Here is a 13,486-nt window from a genome sequence, read left to right on the forward strand (position 1 = left end):
TATGGACACTCCTAGCTAGCGGACAAAAGGAGCGGCTTTCAAAAGGGGGGCAAAACAAACCCCCCACTTCCCCCTCTAATTGATTTATTGCTTCCTTAAAGCCGAAAGGAACAATCAGGCCGAGAAAACAAGAGCCGACGGCAGCCAGAAGACGTTTGTGCGGTGGTGCAGCCGTCCGAGCGTTTTATTGCAGGAAGGAATGGGTCATTTTCCGGGATTAAATGGTGTCCGGCCAGAGGATGGGGCGGCCGGCCTATGGCTTGGATCCCAGGAGAGGGAGACTTTGAGGGAGGATGCTGGGGGGGGGGTCTTGGGGGTGGGGAGGAGGAGAGGTCTTTTTGCAGCCTTAACTATCCTAACTGTAAAATGGGCAGTTTATTTACAGCCTGTGAAATGGAGGCAGTGAGAGGTTTTACTTTCTTGGGTTCCATGATCACTGCAGATGGTGACAGCAGCCACGAAATTAATAGACGCCTGCTTCTTGGGAGAAAAGCGATGACAAACCTAGACAGCATCTTAAAAAGCAGAGACATCACCTTGCCAACAAAGGTCTGTATAGTGAAAGCTCTGGTTTTCCCAATAGTGATGTATGGAAGTGAGAGCTGGACCATAAAGAAGGCTGATCGCCAAAGAATGGATGCTTTTGAATTCTGGTGCTGGAGGAGACTCTTGAGAGTCCCATGGAGTGCAAGAAGATCCAACCTCTCCATTCGGAAGGAAATCAGCCCTGAGTGCTCCCTGGAAGGACAGATCCTGAAGCTGAGGCTCCAAGACTTTGGCCGCCTCATGAGAAGAGAAGACTCCCTGGAAAAGACCCTGATGTTGGGAAAGATGGAGGGCGCAAGGAGAAGGGGACGACGGAGGACGAGATGGTGGGACAGTGTTCTCGAAGCGACCAGCATGAGTTTGACCAAGCTGTGGGAGGCAGAGGAAGACAGGAGGGCCTGGCGTGCTCTGGTCCAGGGGGTCATGAAGAGGCGGACACGACTAAATGACTAAACAACAACAACATCCCTGACCATTAGGTCCAGGCGTGGCCGACTCTGGGGTTGTGGCGCTCATCTCGCTTTACTGGCCAAGGGAGCCGGCGTACAGCTTCCAGGTCATGTGGCCGCTTCTAAGCCGCTTCTGGTGAACCAGAGCAGCGCACGGAAACGCCATTTACCTTCCCGCCAGAGCGGTACCTACTGATCTACTTGCACTTTTGATGTGCTTTAGAACTGCTAGGTTGGCAGGAGCAGGGACCGAGCAATGGGAGCTCACCCTGTGGCGGGGATCCGAACTGCCAACCTTCTGATCGGCAAGCCCTAGGCTCTGTGGTTTAACCCACAGCACCACCCGCGTCCCTTAAACCCACAAAAGCACCTTGCAATTTCCTTTACGCCCATCCTTGCCCATTGCACACCCACGATAATCGTTTCCTAGATGCAGATTCCGGTCGTGCAAAGCTCCTGGGACAAGACCATCTGCTCCCCCCCCCCACAACCGCCACCCCCCCCCCCACAATCGGATTCCTTGACTTAAGGTAAATCTCTCTTCCCACCGCTTTTCTCGACACTCCCTTCAGCTGCCAGCCAGCGCGGGTTTTTATTGCCTAGTAAAAACCATGTTAAGCAACATGTTAAGCAGCAGGAGTCTCGGCGTATTGGCCCAAACCCGTGACACCACCAACCGTCTCTTCTCCCGACCCTTGCGACTCCCACAAAGCAATTCTTTTAATTCTTTTCCCAGACAATCTTTGAAAACATGGCAGGTTTTGCCTTTTCATTGGAATGGGCGAGATAAACGATTCGCCTTATCGATTAATTTTAAGGGCACCTGAAAGGTGCAGTCTCTATATCACGGACCCAACCTAATTGCTCTTTAATTACCGTCTTTACTTGTTCATTATACACCTTTGGGCACCGGGAAAAATGTTCCTTTTTAACCAGACCTTTGGTCAATCCGATTTACACCCTATGCCCTTTTAGAATGTGGCTTGGGTTACTGCGTTTTGTTTGATTTTATATGTTGTGGTCTTGTTGTGAAACTCTGGGTATAGGGCGGTGTATAAGTTGAAATAATAATAATAATAATTATAATAATAATAATAATCTCTTAAGCTTTTTGTGCACCTCCACCACTTAGGTAGGAAATTACCTATTTTACATAGACCTAGTTCCAGGGTCTATGTCATGGGTAGGCAAGCTAAGACCTGGGGGCCGGATCCGGCCCAATCACCTTCTAAATCCGTCCCATGGACAGTCCGGGAATCAGCGTGTTTTTACACAAGTGGAATGTGTGCTTTTATTTAAAACGCATTTCTGGGTTATTTGTGGGGCGTACGAATCCGTTCATATAATTTTACTTCAGAATATACCGTATTTTTTGCACCATAACACTCACTTTCTTCCTCCTAGAAAGTAAGGGGAAACATCTGTGCATGTTATGGAGGGAATGCCTACAGGTGGCATGCCTATGGATTTTCCTCCTCTAAAAACTACGTGCGTGTTATGGTCGGGTGCGTGTTATAGAGCGAAAAATACGGTAGTTCGGCCCTCCACAAGGTCTGAGGGACAGCGGACCGGCCCCCTGCTGAAAACGTCTGCTGACCCCTGGTCTATGTAAAATATTGTATAAGGGTGTTGACGTGAGGTGTAAATGTAAAACTGGAAAAAAACACATAAACGAATTTTTTTTAATTGCCTTTTTTCATCAGAGGAGGAGTAGAGAATGATGCAACAGAAGTATTTTTCTGCAAGCTGGCACGCCCCTCGCTGTGTGTATGTGTGTGACCTTACCAAGCACAGAGGAAGATTACCCAAAGCTGGCTTTGCAAAAGCATGGCGTTGCAGAAGATTTGCCGGACAGACAGACAGGCACACAGGCAGGGAGGGAGAAAGGGGTGTGTTGTCTACTCACCTCGCTTTTGCATGAAGCTGAAAAGGTCGTCCAGGAATTCCTTCCTTTTCGGGTCTCCGTCCAGTTCATACAGCTGCAAGCGACATAAGACGAAGGAGACACGTTATTCGGAGACCCTTTCCAACGGGGAGACGCGAAAACGCCACCCTAACTCTCAGCCCCGAGACCCAGAAATCTCGTTTTCACTTTTGGTATTTTTAAGGTTCGCAATCAAGTCTGCAGCAAAGCAATAAGTTTACAACCAAGTTCCCAATTACCGTATTTTCCGGCATATAAGACGACCGGGCGTATAAGACGACCCCCCCCCCAACCTTTCCAGTTAAAATAAAGAGTTTGGGATATACCGTATTTTTCACCCTATAGGACGCAGGGACCGAGCAGGGACGGAGCTCACCCCGTCATCGTGGGGATTCGAACCGCCAACCTTTTGATCAGCAAGCCCAAGAGGCTCAGTGGTTTAGACCATAGCGCCAACCACATCCCTTGGCCCTGTATAGGGAGGGTTTACAGTGGTACCTCGGGTTACATACGCTTCAGGTTACAGACTCCGCTAACCCTGAAATAGTGCTTCAGGTTAAGAACTTTGCTTAAGTACTTAATTCGCTCCGGAGATCCATACTTAACCTGAAACTGTTCTTAACCTGAAGCACCACTTCAGCTAATGGGGCCTCCCGCTGCTGCCTCGCCGCCGGAGCACAATTTCTGTTCTCATCCTGAAGCAAAGTTCTTAACCTGAAGCACTATTTCTGGGTTAGCGGAGTCTGTAACCTGAAGCGTAGGTGACCTGAAGCGTACGTAACCCAAGGTACCACTGTATAGATTCACTCTGGGGGATCTAGTGGTCAACGGTGAGGACAGGATCCTGCGTCAGGTGGCTCCCAGTTGCGCCTGATCCAGCCGCAGGGCTGTTCGTAGGTTCAAAGCATGGGAAATTGAGCAACAGCTTGCTAATTCGCCCGTGCTTTTGGACTGCTCCTCTACACGGCGCACCTCTCTGTCGCCCGCAGCGGGACAACATGGGGCTCTGGACGTTGTGTGCTTTTTTGCAGAGTTGCTGACCCTGCAGTTTTCTCTGCTCGCGGAGCCTCTCATTAGCTACAGGGCTGGGCTTGGTTCGGTTTTCGAAAACAAAAGTCTCCTGCCGTCCCCGGGTCCCCAACTCCCTTTTGCCTCGAGCCGGGCGCCTCTGCCTTTAAAGAACACATCTTCCTGCCTAACCACCAAGGCTGAAACAAACCTGACAAGTCTCTTTCCTGGGGAACATCAGGAAATTAGCAATTCGCCGGCTCCCCTGCATTCCCACAGAGACCAGTCTTTGGGGTTGAGGGAGCTTTTCTGACTGTGCCCTGAGTTTTCCGAGCGGGAAATTCATTTTCCTTGCTTGCTCTAAAGGTAAAGGGACCGCTGACCGTTAGGTCCAGTCGTGGCCGACTCTGGGGTTGCGGCGCTGATCTCGCTTTACTGGCCGAGGGAGCCGGCGTACAGCTTCCGGGTCACGTGGCCAGCAGGACTAAGCCGCTTCTGGCAAACCAGAGCAACGCACGGAAACGCCGTTTACCTTCCCGCCAGAGTGGTACCTATTTATCTACTTGCACTTTGACGTGCTTTTGAACTGCTAGGTTGGCAGGAGCAGGGACTGAGCAACAGGAGTTGACCCGGTCGCAGGGATTCAATTTGCCGACCTTCTGATCATCAAGTCCTAGGCTCTGTGGTTTAACCCACAGCGCCACCCACATCTTGCTTGCTTTAGGGGTGGTGAAATCTTGGTTTCTGGCGGCGATGTGGGTCCCCCCCCCCCCGGAAGAATAAAAGAAATTGAATTGGGAAGTGTTCCTGCACAAAAGAGGCACTGGAATTTTCTCCCAGATGCCCTCTTGGAAGAGAGATGGGGGAAGCAATTTGCGGGTGCCGAGGGCCACACTGCCCTTCTGGGGGCCAGGTGGGCAGGGTCAGAGGTGAAAGTGGGCGGTGCGATGGGCGTGAATTTTACATTTTTTGTACTGCCAGGCTAGTTTCTAAACCCCCACCAAAACAAAAAAACAAAAAAATAATCTCAGAAGCCAGAACAACAAGAGGGATCGCTGCGCAATGAAAGCAGCAATCCCTCTTGCTGTTCTGGCTTCTGGGATAGCTGCGCAGCCTGCACTCACTCCATAAGACGCACACACATTTCCCCTTACTTTTTAGGAGGGGAAAAGTGAGTCTTATAGAGCAAAAAAACGGTAAGTGAAATTGCGCACAACGCAACCGTGCTGAACATGCGCGCAGGAGGAGACGATATGTGAACCCGTCCGACGCAGGGAGATTCTGGCTCCCCGCTGACCGAATCACGACGACCTCCGGCGTGTGACGGTAACGCGCCTCTCCCCCTTGGCAAGCTGCTTCTCCCCTCGCTGGGCTCCCCGGCGGGCGGAAACTGGGTGCCCCTGCTCCCAGCTATTAATAGGCAGCTGTCAACAGGAATGTCTCTCTCTGGCACCAGTTGCTGACCTCCTGGCCGGTCCTCCCTGAAACCTGTACGTGTCACGTCAGTCGGAAGCCGAGATGCCCCGCGCGGAGTTTCCAAGCCCCCGGGGTCTCGCTTCTATTTATTCCCCCTGCCCTGCCCGAGTTGGCTACATCTAGCTACGGTGCAGGAACACATTCGAACGGCGGCCAAAGAGCATAGCTGTCAAGCGTCCCTTATTTGGCGGGAAACTCCCTTATCCCAGCGCTGTGTCCCGCTGCTGTCCCTTATTGATGATGTGCCTTAAATTTCCCGGGTTTCATGCTCGCCCGGCTCGGGAGAGAAGCAGAGAAACAACAAGAACAAGAACAAGAACAACATCGCTTTTGAGAAAGAGCTTCAATGCTGCCTGCAGCGAAACGCTGCAACCACCGGACTTGAGGACACGGCGGATCGGGAGGGAGGGGTGGCAAAAAGAAGATAACCGAAATTGAGGAACCGAAAGCAACTGCTTGCAGGCCAGGCGAACCCGTTAAATGAGTCGCCACAGAAACAAGCAGGTGCGCTGGGGCTGCACCAGTTATTAAAAATAAAACCACACGGGGAGGCTGCGTTTCGTACATGCAAAGAGATTCTGCTTCTCTTCCTTTCAAGGGGAGGGGGGGACGGGACTTCTAAAAGGGGAAGCCGAGAAGGTTTCCTTTCTGTGAATGCGGCCGTTTGCAACCCAGAGGGGCTTGACTACTACAATGGGGGGGTTGGCGTGGGGCTGGCCCTAGGAGACTGTTTGAAAAGCTGTCTCCGTTACGGCAGCCGTCCTGCGTGCGAGAGGGGGGAGAATATCTCCGTTTTGAAGAGGCATCCCCTCTTAAGGGCGGCAAAGGATGTCATGGGGACCCCAGTTCCCATCCATTCCCCATCCCACCAGCTCAGGGACGATGGGATATGTAGTCAAGCAATATCCAGAGATAAGTAAAGGAAAGGTAAAGGGACCCCTGACCGTTAGGTCCAGTCGTGGCCGACTCTGGGGTTGCGGCGCTCATCTCGCTTTACTGGCCGAGGGAGCCGGCGTACAGCTTCCGGATCATGTGGCCAGCAGGACTAAGCCGCTTCTGGCAAACCAGAGCAGCGCACGGAAACGCCGTTTACCTTCCCACCAGAGCGGTACCTATTGATCTACTTGCACTTTGAGGTGCTTTCGAACTGCTAGGTTGGCAGGAGCCGGGACTGAGCAATGGGAGCTCACCCCGTCATTGCGGGGATTCGAACCACCGACCTTCTGATCGGCAAGTCCTAGGCTCTGTGGTTTAACCCACAGCGCCACCCGCGTCCCAAGCGATCATGCTAAGGGTGGCCAAATTCTGTGCGACTGCCATAAAACCTAGGGAACAAGCTGTACAACCAAAAGGATTCAGGTTTTAAATGACAATTTTAGGTTATATTTTATTTCAATGTATATTTTTAACTGCCGCTATGTCTCTGTTATACCCAATTGCAATTCCATGTATTCCTGTTGCGTTTTATGCTTTCCCAGATATTGCAAGCGAGCCGGAACTGGTCTGTGACCGTAAGAATAAAATTCCATTACAATCGCACCTACATTCTTGAGCGGTGAGCCAAGAACTGCAATCAGCTCCCCACAATCCAGAGTTCGAGAGAAATGGATATCTCGCTCGGCTGTAAACGGGAACGGCCGGAGTGCTTCAGCCTTCCCAGAAATGTGAGGAATGTCGAAGGAATTCGTTAAATATATATGTGTGTGCCTGGAGACTCTCCCACCAAATCCAGCTTCCCTCTCCTCTAAAAAGAACCCCTTCCCCAGCTGTTGGAAGCAAAAAGTTAGGCTGCATGGTCCGCAGCAACCAGAAGTGTACTTTGTGAGTGTCTGGAGGCGGTTGGAGGATGGATGGCGGCTCACAGATTGAGGTTGAATCCTGACAAGACAGAAGTACTGTTTTTGGGGGACAGGAGACGGGCAGGTGTGGAGGATTCCCTGGTCCTGAATGGGGTCACTGTGCCCCCAAAGGACCAGGTGTGCAGCCTGGGAGTCATTCTGGACTCACAGCTGTCCATGGAGGCGCAGGTCCATTCTGTGTCCAGGGCAGCTCCATCTGGGACGCAGGATGAGACCCTCCCTGCCCGCAGACTGTCTGGCCAGAGTGGTGCATGCTCTGGTTATCTCCCGCTTGGACTACTGCAATGCGCTCTACGTGGGGCTACCTTTGAAGGTGACCCGGAAACTACTACTAATGCAGAATGTGGCAGCTAGACTGGGGACTGGGAGCGGCCACCGAGACCATATAACACCGGTCTTGAAAGACCTACATTGGCTCCCAGTACGTTTCCGAGCACAATTCAAAGTGTTGGTGCTGACCTTGAAAGCCTTAAACAGCTTCGGAAACCAAACTGCTGCTTTCCCATAGAAAGTAAGGCAGAACGGATTGATCCGTTCCGGACTTTGAAACACAGCCATTGAACGTATGTAACCTGAAGTGTATGTAACCCGAGGTACCACTGTATTCTGTTATGAGCCGCCCAGAGTGGCCGGGGAGGCCTGGGCAGATGGGCTGGGTATAAATAATAAATTATTATTATTACCGTATTTTTTGTCCCATAGGACGCTCCGTCCCATAGGACGCAACTAGTTTTTTGGGGGGGAATAAAGGAAAATATTTTTTCCTTTATTTCCCCCCCAAAACCAGGTCGGGGAAACCAAACCAGGTTGAGGAACAGCGGGGTGGCGGCGCTGCGCCTCCTTGCTGTCCCCCGAGCTTGTGGGGCTGGCCGATGTCTGCCCGGCGCGCGGAGTGCTCTGCTTCAGGGCGCCCCTCGCACCTGGCGGCAGGCTGCTATCCGCAGCGTGGGGAGCCCTGCGGGAACTCCCGCGGGGCTCCCCACGCTGTGGATGTTTTCCCAAAGCACCGGACGCTCTGCTTTCAGTGCGCCTGGCGCTCCGGGAAGCAGGCCGCTATCCGCTGCCTAGGCTGCGGGTGTCTTCCTGAAGCCTGGGGAGCGAGAGGGGTCAGTGCGCACCGACCCCTCTCGCTCTCCAAGCTTCAGCAAAAGCCTGCATTCGCCCCATAGGACGCACCCAGATTTCCCCTTCATTTTTGGAGGGGGAAAAGCGCGTCCTATAGGGCGAAAAATACGGTATTTGTTTGTGCAGGGGGGAAACCGGAGGGAGATGTGGGACCGGCCTCATCCGCCTCCTCTCCAACTGACCCTCCGCCCGACGCTGAAGGGGTAACGTAAGCCGGACCGTATCCATGACAGCAGGTGGGCACAGCTGCCGAAATGTCACACGAGGCTGGGAATCCTTGCGGATTCCTCTCCTGATATCAGTCTCCCCCTCCAGAGGGACAAAAAAAACCCCACAACAGGCAGCTTCCGGGAGGAGGAGGAATCCCTGAGGCCCGCACAATTAAAAAAATAAAATAAAACGAGCCCCGAACGTGTCAACCCAGGAAGAACGGCAGAATCGGAAGTTGGAAGGGCCCCTCCGAAGATCATCCATTCCAACCCTCTAATAATAATTATTATTATTATTTATGATTTATACCCCGCCCATCTGGCTGGGTCCCCCCAGCCACTCTGGGCGGCTTCCAACAAAACACTAAAATACAATAACCTATTAAACATTAAAAGCTTCCCTAAACAGGGCTGCCTTCAGATGTCTTCTAAAAGTTTGGTAGTTACTTTTCTCTTTGACATCTGACGGGAGGGCGTTCCACAGGGCGGGCGCCACCACCGAGAAGGCCCTCTGCCTGGTTCCCTGTAACATGGCTTCTCCAGTGAGGGAACCGCCAGAAGGCCCTCGGAGCTGGACCTCAGTGTCCAGGCAGAACGATGGGGGTGGAGACGCTCCTTCAGGGATACTGGACCGAGGCCATTTAGGGCTTTCAAGGTCAGCCCCAACACTTTGAATTGTGCTCGGAAACGTCCTGGGAGCCAATGTAGGTCTTTCAAGACCGGTGTTATATGCTCAATGTAGCTGGGTTCAGGGCGGCTAACAACAATAAAATAATACAACATTCTAAAGACATTCTAGAGTAGGTTATGTCTTGATAGCTTAAACGTTTTAAGTTTTTTGTATCAGTCCAGTACATTTCCTTTTAATCGTTGAATGGTTCTGTGTGCATTGTGGCAGTCTTTGGCTACGTGCAATAAAACTGACAGACGGACGGACTGACAGATCGATCTTCACAATTTAAAATATGCAGATAAAAATATACGTTGAGAAACCAAAGATAGGAGCCGCGGGGGGGGGGTATCTGTTTAGGGGAGGGGTGGGGGAAAATGGGGGAGGGAAACAATTTGGGATGATGTATCTCCGTTAAAATTGCTATGTTGAAATTCCTAATAATTTTTTATTTTTATTTTATTATTTATAATTATTTTATCTTAATTATTATTCCTAATAATTTTTAATTTTAAAAAGACCCTCAAAAAAATAAGAAATGGCCCGATTCTGCGTTGTTAAGGCATCTTTCGCGAGCGGCTTGTAAAAGTTGGACGGGAAGAATATCTCACACGTCCAGGAGTCCATTTCCAGACAGCTGCTGGCTGCGAGGGGCAGATTATCTGCCCGGCCGGCTAATGCAGAGAAAGCCCTAATCAATATTTTAGAAGAAAGTAAATTGACCCTCCTGCGGTCATTACAGGAGGGACGCAATCTATCTCTCGCGCAGCCTGCATCCGCCGAAATCCTCCGGGTTCCTTTTTTTCTTCCTCTCCAACCCCCACCCCAATCCCTGGGCACGCTTGCGAAATAGGAGGGAATAGACCCAGAATATCTACATTTATAGGGACGCGGGTGATGCTGTGGGTTAAACCACAGAGCCCAGGACTTGCCGATCAGAAGGTCGGCGGTTCGAATCCCCGCAACGACGGGGTGAGCTCCCGGTGCTCGGTCCCTGCTCCTGCCAACCTAGCAATTCGAAAGCACGTCAAAGTGCAAGTAGATCAATAGGTACCGCTCCGGCGGGAAGGTAAACGGCGTTTCCGTGCGCTGCTCTGGTTCGCCAGAAGCGGCTCAGTCCTGCTGGCCACATGACCCGGAAGCTGTACGCCGGCTCCCTCGGCCAATAAAGCGAGATGAGCGCCGCAACCCCAGAGTCGGCCACGACTGGACCTAATGGTCCTTTTACCTTTATCTGCTTTTATATACATATATATATATATATACAGGTGAAGCTCAAAAAATTAGAATATCGTGGAAAAGTTCATTTATTTCAGTAATTCAACTTCAAAGGCGAAACTAATAGATGAGATAGACTCATGATATGCAAAGAGAGATATGTCAATCCTTTATTTGTTATCATTGTGATGGTCATGGCGTACGGCTGATGAAAACCCCAAATGATCATCACAATGATAAGAAATAAAGGATTCACATACAGTGGTACCTCAGGTTAAGTACTTAATTCGTTCCGGAGGTCCGTTCTCAACCTGAAACTGTTCTTAGCCTGAAGCACCACTTTAGCTGCTGCTGCCGCGCCACCGGAGCACGATTTCTGTTCTTATCCTGAAGCAAAGTTCTTAACCTGAAGCACTATTTCTGGCTTAGTAGAGTGTGCAACCTGAAGCGTATGTAACCTGAAGCGTATGTAACCCGAGGTACCACTGTATCTCTCATTGCATGTCATGAGCCTATCTCATCTATTAGTTTCACCTTCTAAGTTGAATTACTGAAAGAAGAATGCAGATGATCTCTTGCACAGCTCACCTGGGTTTGGACTGGTGGAAACCCAGCTATGGATTTTGTTCCTGCGGGGGGGAAGGCTGTGGGGAGAGACTCAGTCTCCCTATCTGTGAAATGGGCTGTGTTTGCTAAACGTAAGAGACCTCGGCACCAGTTTGGGCCAGGAGAAAAACGCCTGCGTTAAACCCAACGCAGAAACATCCAGAGAAAGTTGCAGAGCACACTGGTCACCGCGAGACAGAGTGATGAAATCTTCCAAGCCTAAACAGAACGCCGCATTTGGCCAGGGCCTTCACAACTTCCCTGGGAATCAATCCCAATACTCGGGCGAGGGAAAAGCTTTTATTGCTCAGTTGTGCCGTGGCTTAAATTGCCCCATCATTAAGAGGGAAAATAAAATATTTTGGTGATTTTTTTTAAAAGAGGTCACTGCCAGCAGAAGGACTGCAAAGGTTTGTTGTTCCCGGGGAGGCCATAAAGAGTCTAGACGCTCCCATAAAATAGACAAAAACTAGAAAGGCGAGGAGGCCAGGTGGGCGGAGGAGAAAGGAAGACAGGAACTGTTGTCGGCTCGGAAAATAAAAACTAGGACGCAAACAAGAAGGAGGTCAGGGATGAGATGAAAAGGGATCACGACATCAAAAAGGTTTGCAGCTGGCGAGAAAATTAAGAGAGGTTTGGATTGTCTCTGGAGGGACAAAGGGAGCTGTGGCTCGCTGGAAGTTTGAAAAACTACAGTTCCCATTGTCCTTCGCCACTGTCTGCAAGCTGGCCGGCTGGGGCTACTGGGAGATCTGGCGGGGTCCCAGTTCCCCCAGTATCCCTGCTCAAAGAGGAGGTGTTATTGAGAGGGTTCTGCCCCACCTTGGTCGCAACCCGCGCCTGGAGTCCTATGGGTTCAGGGCGCCCCATTTTAAGGAGGATGCCGACAAGCCAGAAGGAGGGCAGCCAGTGCCTGGGAACCGAGCCTGATGAGGAACGGTCGAAGGAGCTGGGAAGGAGGAAACGGAGGCACGGCGGCCGACTTCCAATATCTGACGGGCTCTCCCGTGGAAGATGGAATCACAGATTTGCCAGAGGCGCCACGATTTAAGAAGGATATCGACAAGGATGTTCTTGTGGCAACCAAGATGGTCAAAGGGCCTGGAAACCAAGCCTGATGAGGAACGGTCGAAGGAGCTGGGTATGTTTAGCCCGGAGAAGAGGAGATAGGAGAGCCGTCTTCCAAATATCTGAAGGGCTGTCGCAGGGAAGAGGGAGCAAGCTCGTTTTCTCCTGCTCCGGAGGGCAGGACTCGAACCCCTTGGCTTCAAGCCGTGAGGAAGGGGATTCCGACTCAACATCTGACCGCAAGAGCTGGGAACGGTCCTCCTTCCTTGGAGGTTTTTAAGCAGAGGTCAGGCGGCCATCTGTCCTGAATGCTTCAGTTGGGATTCCTGGACTGCGGGAGCGGGGTCAGACTAGATGACCCTTGGGTCCTAACACTACGATTCTATGAATTTTCCCCTTTTTTCAAAGCCATCCAAGTTGTTGGCCGCCATTGCCTCCTGCGGAAGCCGGTTCCATAGTCCAACCTTCCCTTTTACCTGCCCTGTCCTGAAACCTCCCGGCGTTCAGTACCCGGGCCACGAGTTCGAGTCTCCACACCCCTCCTTAAGAAAAAAGCCTCTTCCCCTCTGTACGTCTACAGGTGAAAACTCGAAAAATGAGAATATCGTGGGAAAGTTTGTTTATTTCAGTAATTCAGCTTAAAAGGTGAAACTAATATATGAGATAGACTCACGGCATGCAAAGAGAGATATGTCAAGCCTTTATTTGTGATCATTGTGATGATCATTTGGGGTTTTCATCAGCTGTTATGCCATGATCATCACAATGATAACAAATAAAGGCTTGACATTAGGTCCATATAGTAAAAGCTATGGTTTTGCCAGTAGTGATGTATGGAAGTGAGAGCTGGACCATAAAGAAGGCTGATCGCCGGAGAATGGATGCTTTTGAATTCTGGTGCTGGAGGAGACTCTTGAGAGTCCCATGGACTGCAAGAAGATCAAACCTCTCCATTCGGAAGGAAATCAGCCCTGAGTGCTGACAGGAAGGACAGATCCTGAAGCTGAGGCTCCAAGACTTTGGCCACCTCAGGAGAAGAGAAGACTCCCTGGAAAAGACCCTGATGCTGGGAAAGATGGAGGGCACAAGGAGAAGGGGAAGACAGAGGACGAGATGGTGGGACAGTGTTCTCGAAGCTGCCAGCATGAGTTTGACCAAACTGCGGGAGGCAGTGGAAGACAGGAGGGCCTGGCATGCTCTGGTCTGTGGGGTCACGAAGAGGCGGACACGACTAAACGGCTAAACAACAACAACATTTTAATATTCTGTTGGAAGCTGCCCAGAGTGGCTGGGGAAACCCGGCCACATGGGCAGAGTGTAAATAATAA

At 51.0% G+C, this 13,486-nt stretch overlaps 1 protein-coding gene across 6 annotated transcripts in view; it reads right to left on the minus strand.

Annotated features, from left to right (window-relative positions):
- The window catches only part of ARID3A (AT-rich interaction domain 3A), a 69,269-nt gene that overhangs the window by 13,678 nt on the left and 42,105 nt on the right, over window positions 1-13,486 (minus strand). For 2 of the 6 annotated variants that reach the window (XM_083483871.1, XM_083483869.1), the window contains exon 4: window positions 2,902-2,974. The exons of the other annotated variants lie outside the window; for them this stretch is intronic. In XM_083483871.1, coding sequence (XP_083339997.1) covers window positions 2,902-2,974 — 73 coding nt within the window. The remainder of the gene's footprint in view (window positions 1-2,901; window positions 2,975-13,486) is intronic. 6 annotated transcript variants of the gene reach the window in all.

Source organism: Podarcis liolepis, assembly GCF_965112155.1.
Source record: "Podarcis liolepis genome assembly, chromosome: 18".
Lineage (NCBI taxonomy): Eukaryota > Metazoa > Chordata > Lepidosauria > Squamata > Lacertidae > Podarcis > Podarcis liolepis.